The sequence below is a fragment of the Labeo rohita genome, chromosome 5 (assembly GCF_022985175.1).
Source record: "Labeo rohita strain BAU-BD-2019 chromosome 5, IGBB_LRoh.1.0, whole genome shotgun sequence".
Taxonomy (NCBI): Eukaryota; Metazoa; Chordata; class Actinopteri; order Cypriniformes; family Cyprinidae; genus Labeo; species Labeo rohita.
In genome coordinates, this window is record NC_066873.1 from 41930206 (window position 1) to 41953621 (window position 23416).

At 34.5% G+C, this 23416-nt stretch overlaps 1 protein-coding gene across 1 annotated transcript; it reads left to right on the forward strand.

The window, feature by feature from the left end:
* Nucleotides 1-1958: 1958 nt before the first annotated feature.
* On the forward strand, nt 1959-22736 carry slc1a3a (solute carrier family 1 member 3a). Its single transcript, XM_051109273.1, has 10 exons — nt 1959-2131; nt 4707-4964; nt 6518-6655; nt 12509-12713; nt 13482-13524; nt 13612-13883; nt 15222-15455; nt 16497-16691; nt 18899-19033; nt 21865-22736. Exons 2-10 carry the CDS (start codon nt 4784-4786, stop codon nt 22073-22075), a joined length of 1614 nt encoding a protein of 537 aa, XP_050965230.1. The 5' UTR covers nt 1959-2131; nt 4707-4783; the 3' UTR covers nt 22076-22736.
* Nucleotides 22737-23416: the final 680 nt, after the last annotated feature.

Sequence of the window (23416 nt, forward strand, 5' to 3'; positions counted from 1 at the left end):
TTATCACCTTTGCTTCCCTCCAGGTGAGGCGGATGCCGCTGAAAATACATGTCTTTATTGCGCAAAGTTCTTAAAGCACTAGTGTTTCCTCACTAATCAATCTGAAAAGATTTTAAAATACGGTTTATAATTATTTTTAATTGTCACATTAACATCTCCGTTCTGAGTGTCTGCTCTTAGCTTGGACAGTTCCTCTGTTTGCTTCCCTTTTCACTGAACGTATGATGAAACACTGACTTCCTGGAAAAGAGAGAGACTGTGGAAACAGAGCTGGGATTCTTATCTGAGCAGCAGCCAGATTTCACTCCCGTCACTCTGGGTGCCAAATTTTCAGAAATCATGTTTTTTATTATGTTTTTATTGTTTTGTGTTAGTTAGCTGTATTTTTTTAGCTATTTTTATTTTATCAAAATAACCCAACTGCAGTTTGATTGAGATTCATTGGAATGCTCAGTGAAAAAAAACATGATTTTTTGAATGAAATTGTTGAAATTGTTTTTTCAAATGAACTCTTCACACACACACACACATATATGTGCAGTGTCTCCTCAAAATATTGGATGAGAAAAAGTTTGTAGGACAAAAATAAAACAATGCTAATATTCTAAAATATAACAATAAAAAGTGAATAAATCCAAATAAGAGGGATGATACAAAATGCATGTTATTTTCTATTTAGTACTGACCTGAATAAGATATTTCACATATAAAAGATGTTTACATATAGTCCACAAGAGAAAATAATAGTTGAATTTATAAAAATGACCCTGTTCAAAAGTTTACATACACTTGATTCTTAATACTGTGTTGTTACCTGAATGATCCACAGCTGTGTTTTTTTTTGTTTAGTGATAGTTGTTCATGAGTCCCTTGTTTGTCCTGAACAGTTAAACTGCCTGCTGTTCTTCAGAAAAATCCTTCAGGTCCCACAGATTCTTTGGTTTTTCAGCATTTTTGTGCATTTGAACCGTTTTCAACAATGACTGTATGATTTTGAGATCCATCTTTTCACACTGAGGACAACTGAGGGACTCATATGCAACTATTACAGAAGGTTCAAACACTCACTGATACTCCAGAAGGAAACACAATGTATTAAGAGCTAGGGGTGTAAACTTTTGAATGGAATGAGGATGTGCACATTTTTCTTACTTTGCCTAAATGTCATGTTTTTTCATTTAGTACTGCCCTTCAGAAACTACAGAAAATACTTACATGTTCCCCAGAAGACAAAATAAGTTAAATTTACCCTGATCTTCAAATTCAAAAAGTTTTCACCCCCCGACTCTTAATGCATTGTGTTTCCTTCTGAAGCATCAGTGAGCGTTTGAACCTTCTGTACTAGTTGCATATGAGTCCCTCAGTTGAGAATCATACAGTCATTTTTTTTCTTTTCATCAGAAACAAGCTCTACAACTTCGACATTCGATGACCCCCTGCCTCCATTTAGTAATGTAGTTAATGTAATGTCAGTTTTTCACAATTCAATCAATTTCTGATAGATAAAATTGTCCCTCCAACATTTGAATCTCTGTTAAATATCTCACTTCACTCAAATATGTCAGATTATGCAAGTGAAATGGGTTGTGAATATCCGTTTAACTGACATTGAGTAGAACTGACAAGTTGGAACAAGACCTGATGATAATGTTTTGGATAACTTGAAAACGATCCAAAGAGCATCTTAAAGATGTTCACATTAGGCAAATTATCAAATTAGTTTTTTTTTATTCCACAACTTCGGAATTTTTATTTATTTTTTTTTTTTTACAGAGTGGCTTCAGACCATGTGGATCCCACTGCATGTGAAAACAAACACAAATGCTTTTCCCTCCATCTCATCATCTAAAATGGGAGGAGCTCCATCCAAAGCCCCTCCCACAGTTGAGCTGGCAGTTCCTCCTCTCCAGTGTGTGAAAGAGCTTCTCTTTTTCAGCATGCTCCGCCCCTCTCATCTTCCCTCCACTCTGTTATTGGTTCTTCCCCGTCCGTCTTACTCACACCCTCCATGCTTGCCGTCCTTTGCTTCCAAACTCTTGCGCTTTTCTTTCTAAGTACACACTTCTCTCCAGGCTCTCAGCATAGAGGATCTTCATCATAGGAAGGGTTGGACCGAATCCCTTGTTTTGATGTGAGTAACTGTCTGTTATTGTTCTCAATGTGGATGTGAGTTTTCTCAGACCATGTGAGTCCAAGTGTGTGAGGGGGAGAGTAGCAGTGTTTGGTCTGGCTGTGTTCCTAGCACACGTGGAAAGATAGCTGCACTACTCTGTAACTTTTTGAGTGCTGATGCATCTGGCTGCCGTTCAGAGACCTGTGCTGACCTGTGCTAAAGTCACTTCTACTGAAATCATTCAGACAATGTTTGCAGTATGTCTGCATGCGTGTAAATAGTACACAAGTTAATGTCCTGACTGAAGGGGACTTTAAATCAGATTAACATTAGTTGGTAGAGAGCACCTAATTCTTAAAAATAAAGGTTCTTTATTGACATCAGTAGTTCCAAGAAGAATTTTTTTTTTTTTTTTTTTTTTTTTTTTTTAAAGAGCTGTTCATTGAAAGGTTCTTTGAGGAACCAAAAGTGGTGAAAAAAACCCTGTGGAACCATTATTTGTAGGAGCTTATAACAAATTTAATCTGAAATTAATTTCTCTGAAAAAAAAAAATGGTGTAGAGACATTCACTGAGAAATCGTTAGTAAATTTCACAGATAATGACAGAAAACACCAAGAAAGAGACTGATTTAAATGTAAAAAGTAGAAGGACTAAAATAGTATTTCCTTGTAAAATGTACTACAATCATCTTTTTTTTCACAGTATTTGTATTTTTTACAGTGTAGGTTTTTAGGTTTAACGCAAGAACCACTATTATTGTTGTTCATACTTCAGGTTAACCATTTGAACAAACCACTAACCACTAATTATTATAATTGTTATAATATACAGTTGAAGTCAAAAGTTTTCATACACCTTGCAGGATCTGCAAAATGTTAATTATTTTACCAAAATGAGAGGGATCATACAAAATGCATGTTATTTTTTATTTAGTACTGACCTGAATAAGATATTTCACATAAAAGATGTTTAAAAAAAGTTACATTTATAAAAACGACCATGTTCAAAAGTTTACATACACTTGATTCTTAATACTGTGTCATTACCTAAATGATCCACAGCTGTGTTTTTTTGTTTAGTGATAGTTATTCATGAGTCCCTTGTTTGTCCTGAACAGTTGAACTGCCTGCTGTTCCTTCAGATCCCACAATTTCTTTGGTTTTTCAGTATTTTTGTGTATTTAAACCCTTTTCAACAATGACTGTATGATTTTGAGATCCATCTTTTCACATCGAGGACAACTGAAGGACTCATATGCAACTATTACAGAAGGTTCAAACGCTCACTGATGCTTCAGAAGGAAAAACGATGCATTAAGAGCCAGGCGTGTAAACTTTTGAACAGAATAAAGATGTGTACAGTTTTCTTTTTTGCCTAAATATCTTTTTTTTTCATTTAGTACTGCCCTTCAGAAATTACTTACATGTTTCCCAGATGACAAAATAAGTTAAATTTACCCTGATCTTCAAATTCAAGTTTTCACCCCCCAGCTCTTAATGCATCGTGTTTCCTTCTAATGCATCAGTGAGTGTTTGAAACTTCTGTAATAGTTGCATGGGAGTCTCTCAGTTGTCCTCAAAGTAAAAAATTGATCTCAAAATCATAGTCATTGTTGGAAAGGGTTCAAATACACAAAAATGCTGAAAAACCAAAGAATCTATGGGACCTGAAGGATTTTTCTGAAGAACGGCAGGCAGTTTAACTGTTCAGGACAAACAAGGGACTCATTAACAACTATCACTAAACAAAAAAACACAGCTGTGGATCATTCAGGTAACAACACAGTATTAAGAATAAAATGAATGTGAACTTTTGAGCAGGGTCATTTTTATAAATTCAACTATTATTTTCTCTTGTGGACTATATGCATTATTTATGTGAAATATCTTATTCAGGTCAGTACTACATAAACAGTAGCATGCATTTTGTATGATCCCTCCCATTTCGGTATAATATTTACAATTTTGCAGATTCTGGAAGGTGTATGCAAACTTTTGACTTTTTTATAAACTGTAGCATGCACCATTGATAAATTAAATCCTGCGATCTGTTGAGGAGAAGTGTGCTGTTACATGTCTTCAAGATGTGATTCATAGTTTTCACCTGGGGGGTGATTAAAAAAAAGCTAAAACATCACACAGATCAATCCAATCGAATTATCTCTTTTGATCTGCAAACACCTATCCAAAAAAAAAAAAAAAAAAAAAATATAGAAACAAATTTCACACAGAAATTGCTAGTAAGATTTCACAGTTAAATGCCAAAAAACAGCATGTAACACTGAATAAAAAAATAAATATTGAAGTAGAAAGAGTGAAATAGTGTTTACTTTATTTTATTTACAAGCATTACGTTTTTACGGTGTAGTGATGCAAACACAATTGCATCTCCTCACAACTGTAAAAGTTCAGTTTTTTTGTAAAATTTACTAGTAATTTCTCAGTGACAGTTGTTTAAATGTAAATCCTACACCATTTTTTTCGATGCACTCACATTTTCTACACAAAACGTAAAATCGAGTTACCACTAACATTGTTATGACCTAGATGGATATTGCATTAGAAAGGTTACCTTTATGTTGTTCTCTGCAGATATTGCCAGAAGCGAAGTGTTTACTGTTAATCGTTCAGCGGTGTCTGGTGTGTCCAGTGTGGCGCCCCCTCCAGGCATGACTCAGAGTAACGGGGAGACACGTCTGCAGCGCAGCAGAGTGCAGCAGCTGCGGGACGGCATCACAGAACGATCGCAGCGAGCACGCAACACCGTACAGAACATCACCGCCAATGACGTCAAAGGCTTCTTTAGGCGGAATGCCTTCGTCATCCTCACAGTCGCTGCCGTCATCATTGGTGAGATGATACCTGATGTTCAGATGATTGGCTGTGCTTACTACTCTGAAAGGACATGAACAAATAGATTTATCATATAATATTGTAATTGAATTAGAATAAATACATATAAAAACGCAAATAAATATCAAAGCAAAAATTGCATACAGTTGAATAAAAGTAACATTTGAATAATATTGCGTAGAATAGTATTACTATTTGAATAAAATAAATAAAAATGCAATTAATGATATAATTCTAAAAATGTTATTAAAAAATATGGGTTAAAATGTTAAGTATATACATAAAAAATACAAATAAATCTAAAACTAAAAATAGAATACAACTGAATACAAGTAAAAACTGGATAATATTGGTTAGAATATAGTATTATTAATTGAATAAAATAAATATAAAAATGCAATTAATATAAATCTAAAAATGTTATATAATATGGGTTCAAATGTTACGTATATACATAAAAAATGCAAATAAATATAAAAGTAAAAATATCATACAATTAATTAAAAATAAAAACTGAATAATATTGGTTAGAATATAGTTATTAATTGAATAAAATAAATAAAAATGCAATTAATAATATAAATCTAAAAATGTTATAATATGGGTTAATGTTGTATATATAAAAATGCAAGTAAAAATAAAAGTAAAAATAGCATACAACTGAATAAATGTAAAAGCTGAATGATACTGTTTAGAACATTATTGAATAAAAAAAATGCAATTAATAATATAAAGCTAAACAAGTTATGATATTAGCTGAAATGTAATATTCTAAATGAATACCACAAAAAATAAAAACAATTTTAATATAAAGATAAAATATGAATATAACAAATTATATTTATTTAAAATGTACAATTTTATAATTTTAACATTACATTTTAAAATAACTTAAAAAAAACTTTTTTTCTTAAATGTGATGTTACAATGATACAATTGTGATTCTCAAAATTGCCAAATAATGGCTGATTAATCTGCCTAATTTAAACGAAGAATGTTTCAGAGAACATATTTAATATCATATAACATTATTCAGCAAGTATTTTGTTATGCCATATAACATAATATTCAACATCTTATATTTTTTTTCCACATTAAATGTCATAACAAACCCTGAATCTCATCCTTTAAAAACATTGTAAAGGAATACTATTAAAGAATTCCATTAATTAACATTTTGGAATTTGGAACCAATATGATCTAGCTGGAACTAAATGTCTAATTTTTTTTTTATTAAATTGTTTTTTTTTATTATATTGTTTGATCTCTTTGGATCCCAATATGATTGGTTCCAAAATGTGATAGAATTAGCTTTCATTTAGGTTTGTTTTGACAAAGACAGTATTGTGCTCTGACATAAGCAGTGGCACAGTACAACACACTTTTGGACTATTTCACAATCGTGACATTCATTTTTTTTCCCCTTTCTGTTTCAGTATATACAAAAAGGTTGCATAACAACCCTAACCCCCCTGCTAAAAACAATGCAAAATGCAAAAAAAGTCTTTTTTACACATCAATTAAAAAATGCACATGTGTTTCTCTCACAGGTATAATTCTGGGATTTGGACTGCGGCCGTATAAAATGTCCTATCGAGAGGTCAAATACTTTTCCTTTCCTGGAGAGCTTCTGATGAGAATGCTGCAGATGCTGGTGCTCCCCCTGCTGGTGTCCAGTTTAATTACAGGTACGGGCCACTTGCGGCGCCACCAGGCACTGAGAGGACACCGGCAACTCTGTCAGCTAGACTCAGAACTGCATGAGTTTGAGATAAACACAAGATGCAGGGGAAGGGGACGGGCCAAATTTGCTCTGGTCTAGATCAAAGGGGACAACAGATATTGTTATGTCACTCGTGCAGCTGAAGCAATTCTGTTTTTGCAGCTGTAAATGTATTTGCAAATCGTTTTATAGATATCAAAACCTGTATGTTTAAGAATTCGGTTAGTTTTGAGATCTTAGTCAAGCTAGTCCAGCTTCTAGGCCTGTTTTGTTTCAAAACAAATCTTAAGGAAGGTTAACATGGGTTCTCTTGAGGGGTTCGACCGGTTTAAGAAAGCGGGGGCAGGTGAGAGTGTGTGTGAGGTCAGTGCTTTGATGGTCACTTTCCAAACAGACAAGAGGTCAAAGGTCAAAGTGACCATACAGAGAAATGAACAAAGGGTCCTTTCAGACAGCTCTCTCTCACACACACGCTTTCTCTGTGTATAAATAGCATTTACTGCTTTCTAAATAAAGCCGCAAACAGTTTCCAGGCAGACTGATGGCTGCTGTGCAGATTTACGGATTGCCTATGTCAGAAACAAAGCTTATAACAGAATAAAAAAAGACAATGCTTTTGGTTTTTGCTATGGAGTCCACATGAAACAGCATTCATGAGTCATTTCACTTACATAAGCTGACATCACAGAGTAAAACATGATATTCAGTGTGAAATCCAGGGCAGGATTTGATTTTATCTAGCAAAAATTGATTAGATAGTGAGATGTGGGTGTTACATACCAGAATGGAGTCAGATGACTGGAGCGAAGGGGTTAAACAGTAAAAGATATTCATGATTATCTTCTGAAAAGGAAAGGTGGAGCACATTACATTTTGATTTTTTTTTTTTTTTTGAAATGTTGACTTCCTTGGAATTTCATTTGCTGTTGGACCAGAAATGTGTTTTAGGTAAACAGAGTCTGTTTTGATTTCATATTGACTTTACAACAGATTTAAAGGAGAGGTCCACTTCCAGAACAATAATTTACAAATAATGTACTCACCCTCTTGTCATCCAAGATGTTCATGTCTTTCTTTCTTCAGTCATAAAGAAATTATGTTTTTTGAGGAAAATATTTCAGCATTTTTCTCCATATAATGGACTGGTATGGTGCCCCGATTTTGAACTTCCAAAATGCAGTTTAAATGCGGCTTCAAACGATCCCAAATGCAGTTGTAAACAATCCCAGCTGAGGAAAAAGGGTCTTATCTAGCGTAACGATCGGTTATTTTCATAAAAATAATACAATTTATATACCATTTAATGCCAAATGCTCGTCTTGTCTTACTCTGCCTGGCCTGTTTTGTTCCGGTTCATGACAGTTAAGGTATGTTGAAAAACTTTTTTTCCTCAACTTCTAAATCATCCTATATCGCTGTTTTACCTTTTTTGTTAAGGGTGTTTGATCTTCTTTGCATGTTTACTTTGCAAAGACTGGGTCGGTACTTCTGCAGTGATGTAGGATGATTTTGAAATGATTTTTGAAGTTGAGAGAGAAAATACAATCAGATTTTTCGACATACCCTAACTGTCTTGAACTAGAATGTTCAGGGAGAGTAAGACAAGACAAGCATTTGAGATTAAAAAGTATTTAAATTGTATTTCTTTAAAAATAAAAAATAACCAATCCTTTTGCTAGATAAGACCCTTCTTCCTTGGCTGGGATTGTTTACAACTGCATTTGGGATTGTTTAAAGCTGCATTTAAACTGCATTTTGGAAGTTCAAACTCGGGGCACCATATCAGTCCATTATATGGAGAAAAATGCTGAAATGTTTTCCTCAAAAAACATAATTTCTTCACGACTGAAGAAAGAAAGACATGAACATCTTGGATGACAAGGGGATGAGTACATTATATGCGAATCTTTGTTTTGGAACTGGACTTCTCCTTTAATAGCAGCTGTTTTTACAGATCTTCTTGGATATACACTGTTTGTTTCTTGCACAGTCACAAGGCTGAACATCAGTGACACAGTAGAGGTTAATTCAGATCAAACACTCAAAACACACACACACACACACACACACACACATGTGGTGCATCACAGCATGTCATCCGGTCAACCAAATCTGTAAAAGCCAAAACAAGGACAAACTTTAGAGACAACCAGTGACACAGATTTGAAGATCTTTGAGAAGGGCTGTTTAACGGCTGCCTGGCCATATAGTTGCAAAGCAAAAATAAGGTGGATTTGTCACTTGATTTATCACTGCATAAACAAATTGTTTAAGAAACATTTCATCAGTAACATTTTATTTTATTTTTTTTAAACAAGCCTCTTCTGCTCATCAAGGCTGCATTTAAAAAATAAATAAATTCTGAAATATTATCGTCATTTAAAATAACATTTTTCTATTTTAATATACTTTACAATATAATTTATTCTTGCGATGCAAAGCAGAATTTTCTGCATCATTACTCCAGTCTTTAGGGTCACATGATCCTTCAGAAATCATTCTAATGTGCTGATTTATTATCAGTGTTGGAAACAGTTGATCTGCTTTTTTTGATGAATAAAAAGTTAAAAAGAACATTTATTCATTTATATTTAGTTATAAGTAGCATTTATTCAAAATAGAAAACTTTTATAACATTTTTTGTCTTTACTACTATGTTTTAGCAGTTTTTCTTTCAAAAATAAATAAATAATAAAAATATTGACCCCAAACTTTTGAACTGTAATATTGTTGCATAAGATTTCTATTTTGAATAAATGCTGTTCTTTTAATCTCTTTGTTCATCAAATATTTCTATGAACAGGTTGCTTATAAGTCAGGTCAAAAAGTCCACCCTCAAATCTTATAATATTCTGATCTTTAGACATGGTTTGAATCTGGTTTTCCACTCGCTGTGTAAAAACCATAAGCCCATTTTCTTAGAGAGTACTATGAAGCCTTTCCTCAAAATTTGAGGAATTATTCAAATCATCTGCTGCAGTTTAATATTTAAAGGATTAGTTCACTTCCAGAATGAAAATATCCTGATAATTTACTCATCCCCATGTCATCCAAAATGTTTATGTCTTTCTTTCTTCAGTTGAAAAGAAATTAAGGTTTTTGAGGAAAACAGTCCAGGATTTTTCTCCATGACTTTAGTGGGGACAAATGGGTTGAAGGTCCACATTGCAGTTTCAAATGGCTATCTACAGGGTTTGTACAAGGTGCTTAAAGTGCTTAAATTCGACTTTTTAGAATTTAAGGCCTGGAAAACCCTTAAAAATAGCAATATTCCTGAAGAGATACTTAAAAAGTGCTTGAATTATTGAAAGATAATGTATGTATGAAATAAGGGTTTAATTTTCTATACATCTTTAATATCTTTTCACACAAAATTCACACAAATCAAAAAACAATACTTTTTTCACTTTTCAGTTAATAAAACTAAAACTAATGAGCTAAGCCAGTAGTAGTACTGACAATGTCTTGTAAACTTGGCTGAAGACACAAAAAGAGGAACAGATTAACTGAATCAATTGAGTGAGTCATTTACCCTGGAACCGCTCCGATTGATTCAAAAAGCGATTCTGTCACATAGACATAATCCACAGGCAACAGGTAAATCCACAGCAGGGGGGGTACACACATTCACATTAACGGTGACGAGACCGGACGATAAACACAGAACTGAATGAAACTTATAAAGACGGGTGATAACGATGAACTAAATTAAGACACAGGTGATACAAGGTTAACTAATGATGATTAAACGAGGACCGGAAACAGGAACAACCAAATGTGGGCAGAAGAGGGAGAAACCAACATAAGGCCGTAGAAGAAAACAAAAACAAAAAGGAGAAGACACTGTTTGAGAAGTCAGATGAATAAAGTCCTTGGAAAAAAAGTAGTGCTTGAAAAGTCCTTGAAAGTCCTGGAATTTCATTTTACAGTATTTACACAAATGCTCGTCTTGCACTAGCTCAACCTCATGCGTTACGTAGTTTGAAAGGTCACATGTGACGTAGGCAGAAATACCAGCCCAGTGTTTACAAAGTGAATATGCAAAGAAAGTCAAACACCCTTCACAAAAAAGGTATGAGAACAGTTTCGGATGAGAAACTTAGATGGAGTTTTTCGCCCTACCTTAACTTTTTGAACTGGAGTACACAGATGAAGAACTAACTATGCATGACTTTTCCAATGTGTTGCACATGCATATTGCAGAGCAAGTGCAAGATGAGGATTTGTGGTTAAAAACTATATAGTTTTTTTTTTTTTTGCATCGAAACTGCAATTTGGACCTTCAACCTGTTGAGGTCCATTATATGAAGAAAATCCTGGAATGTCAAAATCTTTTTTTTTTTTTTGACTGAAGAAAGAAAGACATGAACATCTTGAATGACATGGGGGTTAGAAAATGATCAGGAAATTTTTATTCTGGAAGTGAACTAATCCTTTAAATTTCGAGCTCTGTATATTTGATTAAACAGCTACTTGATGCAACAAGCGGATTTAGTTTATCAGCAAAATCTGGCTGTTCGCTGATGGCCACGGAGAGCGAACTCTCATTAGATGAGAGGTTTTTTTTGTGAGGGTCACACACAATTCCTCTTTGAAGACTGTGTGTGTGTATATGTGAGGTAATTACTCTGCAGTATAGGAGAATAAGACTTTATAAGACTCTGGCGTGGAAATCGTCGTTACCATGGAGATAAGAACTAATGAGAGCAGCAGGAAGAGAACATGACCTGTGCAGAAGGTTCCCAGGCCACTGTGGGGTGTAAAGCTGAGGGGCTTTATGGGGTTGGGGGCAGTGAGATCACTACTTAGGATCACACACACACCATACACAATAATGGAAGACATACATAGTTCAATACAATGGCTGTTTCAGTCCTATAGAGAGAAATGCTGAATGGCAGTTGTGGTCAGTGACCTTCAGGAAATATACTGTCTGACTGCTATACAAGCTATTGTTGTTGAGCATCAATGTTGAGACTTTCTTTTTCTTTCTTTCTTTCTTTCTTTTCTTTCTTTCTTTCTTTGTCTTTTTTTGCAGTACAAATCAAAAAATTAGACACTGAATTTTATGTTTGGTCTAAAAGCTTCTACTTTTGTAGACAAACATAAATTGTTATTCTTTAAAAACTTTTATTAAACAACTGTAAAAAAACAAAAAAAAAAACAAAAACTTAATACACATTTTAATATCACATTTTACTACATTATTCCTATACTGCCATTTGTGTTATTTTAGTTTTGATTACTTAAAAATGATTAAAATAAGCCAATAATAGTCATAATATATTTAATAATAGTCATAATATGTGACCCTGGACCACAAAACCAGTCTTAATTTTTCTTTTATGCCAAAAATTATTAGGATATTAAGTAAAAATCATGTTCCATCAAGCTATTTTGTATATTTCCGACCGTCAAGACCTAATTTTTGATTAGTAATATGCGTTGCTAAGAACTTCATTTGGACAACTTTAAAGGCGATTTTCTCAATATTTTGATTTTTTTGCACCCTCAGGTTCCAGATTTTCAAATAGTTGTATCTTGGCCTATCCTAACAAGCCATACATCAGTGGAAAGCTTATTTATTCGGCTTTTGGAAAATTGACTCAAGACTGGTTTTGTGGTCCTTGGTCACATATGTAAAATATACAGTTTCAGGATAAGTAAGTATCAGTTTCGAATGCTAGTGTAGAATAAGCAGGTGTGCCAAAACTTTCGACTTCTAATATATGCTGTTGCTTGCATTACTACACACACATGCAGGCAGAGAGTCATGTGAAACTAAATAAAATTGCAATCTAACGTCACCTGTGTGCAGGTATGGCCGCTCTGGACAGCCGAGCTTCAGGGAAGATGGGAGTGAGAGCTGTAGTTTACTACACCACCACCACTATCATCGCTGTGTTCATTGGAATCGTCATGGTGCTCATCATTCACCCAGGAAAAGGCTCTAAAGATGAATTCACTAAACAGGAGAAAATAGAACAAGTCAGTCCAGCAGATGCCTTCCTCGATCTCATCAGGTATGGCGAAGTACATTTTTAAAGAAATTCACTTCCAGAACAAAAATGTAGAGATAATGTACTCACCCCCTTGTCATCAAAGATGTTCATGTCTTTTTTTCTTCAGTCGTAAATAAATTATGTTTTTTGAGGAAAACATTTCAGGATTTCTCTCCATATAGTGGACTTCTATTCTGGTTCAAGACAGTTAGGGAAAACTCCAATCTCATTTTCTCCTCCAACTTCAAAATCGTCCTACATCACTGTTTTAACTTATTTTGTAAACTGTGTTTGATCTTCTTTGCGTGTTCACTTTATAAACACTGGGTCAGTACTTCTGCATCAGTGTAGGATGATTTTGAAGTTGGAGGAGAAAATGAGATGGGAGTTTTTCAACATACCCTCACGGTATTGAACCGGAATACACAGAATTCACGCAGAGCTAGACAAGATGAGCGTTTGAGGTTAAAAGTATTAAAGTATAAATGGTCAGTTTTTTTAAAATAACAGATTGTTTCGCTAGATAAGACCTTTTAGAGCCATTTGAAGCTGCATTTAGTCCACTAGAAGTGGATTATTTAGAAGTTCACTATATGGAGAAAAATCCTGAAATGTTTTCCTCAAAAAACATAATTTCTTTACATCTGAAGAAAGAAAGACATGAACATCTTGGATGACAAGGAGCTGAGTAAATTATCTGTAAATTTTAGTTCTGGAAGTGAACTTCTCCTTGAATTTACAATTTTAGTATTATCCTTTAACATTATATTCTTTTTCATTTTTTGACAGAAACATGTTTCCTCCTAATTTAGTCCAAGCTTGTACACAACAGGTAATGTTTTTAACCCACAAGAGCCAATAAAAATCCAGATGATGAACACAACCAATTTACTGTTTCTATTCTCTCTACCTTCCTTAGTTTAAAACGCAATATGCCAAGCGAGTGGTCACTGTTAAAGTTCTGGTAAACGAGACATTGTTCAGTTTGAGCAACGGGTCGCAGGAACTCAAACGTGAAGAGGTGATACCAGTGTTGGGAACGGTTAATGGAATCAACGCGCTCGGACTCGTGGTCTTCTCCATGTGCTTTGGCCTTATCATTGGGAGCATGAAGGAACAGGGTCAACCGCTGCGGGATTTCTTTGACTGCCTAAATGAGGCCATCATGAGGCTGGTTGCCATTATCATGTGGTGAGTGATTTAGAGTGGGAAAGTTTTCAGCTTTGAGGTCATTACGCATTTGGTTTTTGTTTTTTTCTAATGAATGAAAACCACTCAAAATAGGATAAATCAAGTCATGGCCTGCCAAATTGTTTTTGTAAATTTAATTCTGAGCAGACTTTCTAGAACATTAGCAATTGAAGCATGATGAAATTAGAGGAAAGAGTTAAATATTGGCCCTTACATAATAAATAATGGAATAATGAATTGCTGTGCTAAGACACCAATAGAGAAGTCCATCAAAAAGTGTCTAAAATCTAAATAAATTGTTTGGCAACTTATGTAATATATGCATATGACCCTGGACCACAAAAATAGTCGTAAGTAGCGCAGGTATATTTGTAGCAATAGCCAACAATACATTGTATGGGTAAAAATTTTTTTTTTTTATGCCAAAAATCATTAGGATGTTAAGTAAAGATCATGTTACATGAAGATATTTTGTACATTTCCTACCGTAAATATATCAAAACTTAATTTTTGATTAGTAAAATGCATTGCTAACAACTTTAAAGGTGATTTTCTCAGTATTTTGATTTTTTTTGCACCCTCAGATTCCAGATTTTCAAAATTTTCTCAGCCAAATATTGTCCTATCCTAACAAACCATACATCAATTAAAAGCTTATTTATTCAGCTTTCAGATGATGTATACATCTCAGTTTTAGAAAACTTATGAACACTTATGATTGGGTGGTCCAGGGTCACATATATGCCAATTTATAGGTCAGTATTTGAATTTAGGTCTGTTTACATGAACAAAAAATGCATTTTAGCTCAGTAATTCGGTATAGACCACAACAATGTATAGCTAGCTAAAACTTCGGTGCTTTTCTTTAGTTATGTGTATAAATGTATATATATTATACATTTATTCTAGTTTGATGCTGTTACTTTCTGATGATCATGACTGTATTTTTGTCATATAAATATCATAAAGAAAGAATATTTATGTCGTTTCTGCCAGTTAAAGTAAACTACAGATCTTACGAATCTGAAAAAAACCCATAAGTATGGTTCCTGGTTTATTTTAAGTCACACATGACCATCAGTTCGGAAGAGTCATTATTTCCACAAACTGATGAAACTGAATCGTGCAGCTTCCTTCTTGACTGTCAGATATCATGTTGTTAGATTAGAAATTACTGTTGCACATTTTTTGAACATTTTTGTCACAGTTTGAAGCACATGACTATACAAAAACACTTTATTACACAACTTAGGTTCACTCCTTTTTGTTTTTAAGTATATGTTTCCACTATTTTTTTCTGAAATGCTAATATATATTTTATGTGTTTTTTGACCTCAGGTATGCTCCATTGGGCATAATGTTCCTGATTGCGGGAAAGATCGTTGAGATGGATGATATAACAGAAATGGGAGGCCAGCTGGGCATGTACACCATCACAGTCATCATTGGCCTATTGATACACGCGGTCATCGTACTGCCCTTGCTCTACTTCCTTGTGACACGTAAAAATCCATTTGTGTTCATCGCTGGACTCCTGCAAGCCCTTGTTACTGCACTCGGTACCTCATCCAGGTGAGTTTTTAAGTTTAAATTAAATTGAATACATATAAAATATATATTTCATTAACTGCAGAGCTTGCCTTATTTAGATATGGATATCACTGAAAGTAATGATAATTTGTTACGGATATCACTTAAAACACTATGTTGTTGATTCAGTAGTGGCTCTGAATGATATCATTTAACTCAGTAAATGAATAATCAAACGGATTCAAACCAGAGGTTTGTCTTTTTGAACTACTCATTAAGCGTAATTGTTGAAATCACACTACACTGTATGTTTTTAAATCACTATAGAGAAATGGCTCAAAAGAGTCATTTGTTCATGAATCGAATCAGCATCAGTATGTGAGGACAAGTCGGTGGAAAGACGTTTGTGTCATTACGTCCTGCACACTGTGTTTTTATTTCATCACACTCAACAGACCGTAAACTCACAGTTATAGTACAAGTATAATGTTATTTATTTTGCCATAGTGCTACTCCTCTGCTTTAGATGAGAGCGCAACATACTTAAAAGGGTTAGTTTACAAAAATGAATGTGGTTATTTACTCACCAAATACACGCTGTTTCAAATGCACAGTACTCATATGGACTATTTTTATAGTGCCTTTTGGATCCTGACAGCCCGCTGCGACTCGCCACTTTAAAAAGTTGTGGCAACATTGCGCAACATTTTCCTTTCGTACATTTTCCTTTCCTTTTCTATATATTCAAGTTAAAAACATGATGATGATCAGTTAATGATGACCAGAGGTGTAATTTCCACTGGGGACAGGGCGGACAGGGGGACACTTTTCAAAACGCCGTTTGGGTCATCTTGTCACTTGTAGCTCTGTATCATGCTTGAAAAATTTGGTCTCTATTTGCACTTCGAATATTGAGAGAGTAGCCTAGCCTAATTTGATTATGGCTGCACTTATTGTTTGCACTTAATATGACTATTTGTTGTTTAGAAGTCAGTCAGTTAAGTTTGTAATGTGTGTAAATGCATTACACTTCTCAAACCAAAGTTTACACCCTTGATGATGACATATTTTGTCTCTCTGTAGCTCTGCCACTCTACCTATCACCTTTAAGTGTCTGGAGGAGAATAACCATGTGGATAAACGTGTAACCCGCTTTGTGCTGCCTGTTGGAGCCACTATAAACATGGATGGCACTGCTCTGTATGAGGCTCTGGCTGCCATCTTCATTGCACAAGTCAATGACATGGAGATGAACTTTGGAGAGATCCTAACCATCAGGTACAGTTAGGACAAATAAAGAGAAGCTTATTCAATTAAGGCAAGACACCACAGGTGAAAAGGGTAAAAATTGTAACTACATGTAATTAATTGATAGACATCACCATATTTCCCCAGTTGATTAATCGCAGTATGTTAAGACATTTAATAGTACTACACATAGTAGTACTTTCTGAAATGTTATGTTTAAAAAAGCAAGTTAGGCATTGTCTAATTAAAAATGGAAGCCCGTTTGCACCACTGAATAAAATATAAAAAAAGGTTATAGTGAATTTTTGTCTTATTCCCAGCCGGGGAAGAAGGGTCTTATCTAGCGAAACGATCTGTCGATTTTTCGGAAAATAAAAATTTGTATACTTTTTAAGCACAAAAGCTTGTGTAGCACAGGCTCTGGGATGCACGTTCACTTACTATTGAATCACGTCGGAAGGTCACGTGGACGTAGGTGGAACTACGGACCCAGTGTTTACAAAGCAAAGGCGCAAAGACTAAGAAAGTGCAAGTGAGTCAAACGCTGTTTACAAACAAAAAGGTACAACGATGTCGGACGATTCTGAAGTTGTAGGAGAAAATAACATGGAGTTTTTCGACATACTCTACCTTTTTGAGCTGGAGTACACAGACGATGAACTTGTGGGGATTCGAAGACATGATTTGTAGTAGTGATGGGAAGTTCGGATCATTATACTGATTCAGACCTTTGAGTCTCGTTCAGCAAAATGAACAAATCTTTTTTTTGAGTCATTTTGTTCATTTTAGCAAAATCAGCATCACGTGTCAGCCCCATAAGATGAACAAACGACTCGAAAAACCCGAAGACTCGAAACAGGTGAACTAATTCCAGTACAGAACCTAATAGGATGTTGCGCATGCGCAACTGAATAAATCACTCCCTGAGATGACTCGTTCTTCCCGAGTCACATTAAAGATTCGTTCAAGAACACGCATCCCAGAGCCTGTGCTACACAAGCTTTTGAGCTTAAAAAGTATACAATTTTTTTTTATTTTTCGAAAACAATGACTGATCGTTTTGCTAGATAAGAGCCTTCTTCCTCGGTTTAGAGCCCTTTGAAGCTGCATTTAAACTGCATTTTGGAAGTTCAAATTTGGGGCACCAATGAAGTCCATTATATAAAGCCTTCCTCAAAAAATTATAATTTCTTTACGAAGACAGAAAGACATGAACATCTTGGATGACAAGGGGGTGAGTAAATTATAGAATATAAAATAAAATATAAAATAAAAGAATTTGAATTCGGACGTTCCTTGATGCCGTCCTGAGATGATAAATTGCAATTCTGACTTTTTTTTGCTCAGAAATGTAATATAAACTTGCAATTGCGAGTTATAAAGTAAAACAGCGAGATTTAAGCTCACAAATTTAGACTTTTTTCTCAGAATTGCCTGATATAAACTCACAGTTATGAGAAAGAAAGAAAAATTGTGAGAGAAAATTTTGCACCTATATATAATACATACTTGCATCTATATATAAGGTCTAAATTACGTGATATGAACTTGCGAGTTATAAAATCAGAATTGTGAGATAAAAAGTCACAATTACTTAAAAAAATTTAATAAGTGGCGTAAACAGGCTTCCATAAAATGCACTAATTTGCATACATTTCCAGAACAAAAATATGAACATTGAATAAAGACATGTTCTAAATGTTTGTTTTTTGTTGACATGTTTTACGTCGACAAACATTTCAGAAATTTTTTGGATATCTTTTTATATCACTCCATAAATCCAAAAATATGTTCAGAAAAATCACAAAAAGATAGGAATAAACGTGTATATTTAAAAAAAAATCTTCAGAACCTTTAAAAGTCTTTAGAATGTAAATAAAACCTGACAATTTGGTGTATGTAAATGCTGCTAAAGAGATTTCTGACTTTTTCTCACAAAAAAAATCGTTTTCAAAAAACAGCCTTTAAAAATCAGTACTGTAATTCTGTAATCTACAGATGCAAATAGATAAAATGTAATAAACTAAACACTGTATTTTGGATGTTTTCTTGCCACTAGTTATAAGAAATGTTATAAAACCAGAATGACCCAAAATCTCAAAATTTACCAGTGCATGTACAATACAGCTTTTGCCTGTAGTGTTTTGCCTTAAATGTTGTTGATTTCTCACACTATTTCAGAACTTATCTGACAAGCTAAAATGATTTTTGAATGCATGCTTTGTTTAATTATCAAGCATCACAGCAACAGCAGCCAGTATTGGTGCAGCTGGAATCCCTCAGGCTGGCCTGGTTACAATGGTGATAGTGCTGACCTCTGTAGGACTGCCCACCGATGACATCACTCTAATTATCGCAGTTGATTGGTTCCTGTGAGTACTGTTTTTTTTTAATGTATTATGACCAATGTTTTAAGTATTTTTGTGTGTGAGATCATCCCGCATACCACTTTTCAAGAAAACCACAGTGCGCTTTGCACACTAAATTGGGAAAGGAGAAGGTATTTGAATAACTACACTCATTGGCTTTAACAAACAGACAGGGTTCCCAATGTCATAAAAAAACTGAGATCTCAAGGCGAAGATACTGTAGTCAAGTCAAGTCACCTTTATTTATATAGCACTTTCGATGATAATGATTGTGTCAAAGCAGCTTTAAAGCATTAAATAGAAAAAACAGTATGTAAAAATGCAAAAAAAAAAAGTTGTGTTTGCGGTATCAGGTTGTACAAACTTACATATCCAGTTTTGCGACAAAAATACCAAATTAGGCAGTTGAGATTTGCTGTGTAGTTGGTATCTCTTTACCTGAGAGTACTCTATGTATTCAAATAAAATTTGATATAATATACTATATATGCAACTTTGTATATCCTATTGTATGTAGTGCTATGAGATAATATATTTTACAGTTTGTGATCAGCCTGTTGAGATTTGCTATGTAGTACATAACACTTAAGGTTTGTGTACTGTATGCCTGTATCTAGATAAGGTTGGATATACTTATTGTAGTTCAGGGTCAGAACTTTTCCATTTAGACTTTGCCAAGTCTAGCACAAGTTATGCAAAAACTGAAAACATTGAAGTTACAAAATTAATCTTTTATTTACTTTCTGCACTGTTTTGTTTATGATGAGGGAATTTGGAAGCTCCAGCCTTTTCAGCGCTGACTAATCTAAGCGACTCTGATTGGCTGATGCATTCCTAAGTTCAACAGGAACATGTTTGATTGGTTATTAGGCTCAATGCTGCACAAAACAGAGCGTAAAAGCAATCTGATGCAGTGTGAGCGAACCTAAGTGTCTAAAATTTCACAAATTCACACTTTCATTGATTTTCACATTTCATTTTAATTGCAACAGCTGTAATATGTTTTTTAAATTGCAAAGGGGCATTTTTGCCCCTTGTCTTGAATTTATGGCGCATTTTTGTTCATTTTGATGGCATTTTTGCCACAAGCTCTCGTTAGTTTTCGACCCTGTTGTAGTTGTATAATTTGTTATTACAGTTTTTTCTGAATAGTTAAAACTCATTTTTTTTAAACCATCACTCATTTTCTCAAAACCTTAAACACAAATCCAAATGTTCAAACTAAATTCACAGAATCCCTGACTCTTCTGGCAAAATCAAACAATCGCTACAAGACCATTTCACTTGTACTCAGAATCAAATAAAGCTTTTAAATCATACACACACTAGTCCATACTATACACACTAGAGATCATTCATTAGACATTACATCAAAAAATGTAGAACACAGTGTCCAGTGCATGTAGTTACAAAAAAAAATGTTTATTGTATACAATATTGTTTATTGTATTTATTGTAATTATTTAGCAATAAAAAGATACATAAACATACACACACTCAAAAGAAAATCACACCAAAGTTTGGTGAATATCCCAAAAAAAACAAAAAACATATGTACATAGATATAGATAAATATGCACACACACACACACACATACGTACATACATACTGCCTAAACTTGTTTAAGGTTTCGCAGAAAGAGTGATTTATTTGACAAAGTGATTTAGGCTATTGAGAATTTGGTTTAGAGAATGGGGTTTATTGTTTTAGCAAATGTGAAAAACTGTAATTCATTAGAGTTATTAATTTGTTATGCTGTGAATTATGAAACATGTGAGGTTTTGTTCCGTTTGTAACAATTTCCAGACCTCGTGGAAACTACTTATCTAAAAAGTAATAGAAAGTCATAAAAATATTAATTAAATATTTTAATTAATATAATTAATTACAATTAAATTTCATTTCATTAATTATAATTTTAGAAAATAATTAATAGAATTAAATATTTTATTGTTTAGAATTAAAGATTAATTAATTATATTCATAATAAGATAATATTCATAATATTACTTCCAAGTTAAACTTGGTGACTTCATCACCTAGTAATTGCCCTGTGACTATAACCTCTATGTAATTTGTAAAAAATTCTGTCAGCATTTATAATCCAGAATGCCTGGAAAAGTCATGGAAATTTGTTGATTAAAAGCTGTGGGAATCTTGAACAGGAGAATTTCAATTTGTGATGTACTGAGAACATCTGAAGGTGCTTTGTGCCTCTTTGGATAAAAGCGTATGCTAAATGAGTAAATGTAAATGTCAATGCTGTGATGTGATATTCCTTCACATGGACCCAGGCAGAACTTCAGGACTGAGCAGCAAGATATTCCATCTTTCACGTTTCATAACCTGTAATCCAACTGTACATGTAACATCTGCTTCCAATGAGTTCAGGACCCACTAAACAATACACCCATATCCGATAGCATGTTCTTGCGACCTTTACTCCTACCGCATTCAGAGCAAAACAGCAGTCGTTGAATTCAAGTTCAGTCAGGGACCTTGTCGTCAGATTGTGTGCTGGTTAAAGCAGCGTACAGAACAGAAGAGGCATTGTGAGGCTTAGAGGAGGCCTCAGACTCTGAGGAACCTTCATACCAGGAAAGATGGGTCAGCAAAAACACCGCACAAAATGGAGGAACTGTTTTCCTTAAGCGGAAGCTACATGAGGCCCTCAGAACACAACAAAGGCTCATGTGACATCCAGATGTGTAAATCAGATAATAAATCCCCTTTAATGACTTTGATAAGACGTCATGGTGTACTTGGACCAAGCGCAGCCCTGAAAAATTTCCACCATGAAAATAAATCTGTTTGTTTTCATCTGCTATTTCAGAGATCGGCTGCGCACAACCACTAACGTTTTGGGCGACTCCATTGGTGCTGGCATTGTGGAGCACCTGTCACGCCACGAGCTGAACGCTATCGACGCCGAGATCGGAAACTCCGTTGTGGAGGAGAACGAGACCAAGAAGTCATATCAGCTCATCTCTCAGGAGAGCGAGTGTGAGAACGCCAAGATTCCTGACAGTGAGACCAAAATGTAACTGCCTGTTTCCTGAGGAGTTTTATCCGTGGAAAAACAGAGTTTTTGTACAAACACTAGTGACTTAGTCAGACACTAGTCTGATATTCATCTCAAGTCTTTTTATATGCTTGTCAGAGACATCCAAATGTGTTGAAGTTCAAGCAGAGATGGACACGTGTGGTCCACTGTGGTCTTCTTTGTAGATTGTAAATGGAATAGATTTGATTTCATTAGAACTATTTTTTATTAATTTTCTAGATACAGGTTTGTTTGTGTTAATTCAAGATAAACAATGTCATTATGGAAATCATTTGTTCACAATGATTGGTGATACTTGGGCTGGGAAAATAAACTGATTTTAAATAAGCTAAATGATTTCAAATGATTTTTAAAAGAAGAAATTGTTACAAATGTTATGACACAAGGGATGTTTTGGCAGCTTAAGCTGGAAAGCCAAGCAGTGAGTCCAGAAACAACAGTATAGTGCGATGTTTCCATGCTACACAATTACAGACTTTATCTGTAAACTAAGCTGGAATCTGTGATATCACTCTGAAAACAGTTGTTTTTTGATAAACTGTGTAACTGATGTAATCATCTTATTTTAAGACTTTTATAGATGACTGTCAGTTTGAACAGAATAAAGAAATCTATGAATAAAAAAAGCATTTTGACCAGGACTGTTCACATTACCTGTTTCGTTCTTAGGATGCACCTTTAACAGGTTAGTGATTCATTTGCTACCTATTTTGTATCCTCTGCAGTGAATGGGTGCCGTCAGAATGAGAATCCAAAAAGCTGATCAAAATTATCTACAAGTAATCCACACCACTCCAGTCCATCAATTTACATCTTGTGAAATAAAAAGCTGTGTGTTTATAAGAAACTAATCCATCATTAAGGTATTTTAAATCACTTTTGGTCACTTCTGGCCAAAATCCAAAATAATGTTTTCTCCAGTGAAAAAGCCCATCTCCTGTTGTCCTCTCACATCAGAATCCACCCACATATTTGTTTAGAACTGTTTTAGCTTGTAAACTCTGCTTGATCTCTGCATATTTCTCTCCTTATTAAAAAAGGATGGCTTTTTCACTACAAGAAGCAATATTATAGATAGAGGTCTTGTATTTTAGCCTAAAACCACAGTCTGAAGTTAAAAATGTCTTAATGATAAAATGCAGATTTTCACTTCACAAGACATTAATTGATGGACTTGAGTGGTGTGAATTACTTGTGATGTTTTCACAGCTGTTTGGACTCTCTTTCTGACGGCACCCATTCACTGCAAAGGATCTACTGGTGCGCAGATGATGTGATTTCTCCAAATCTGTTCTGATGAAGAAACAAACTCATCTACATC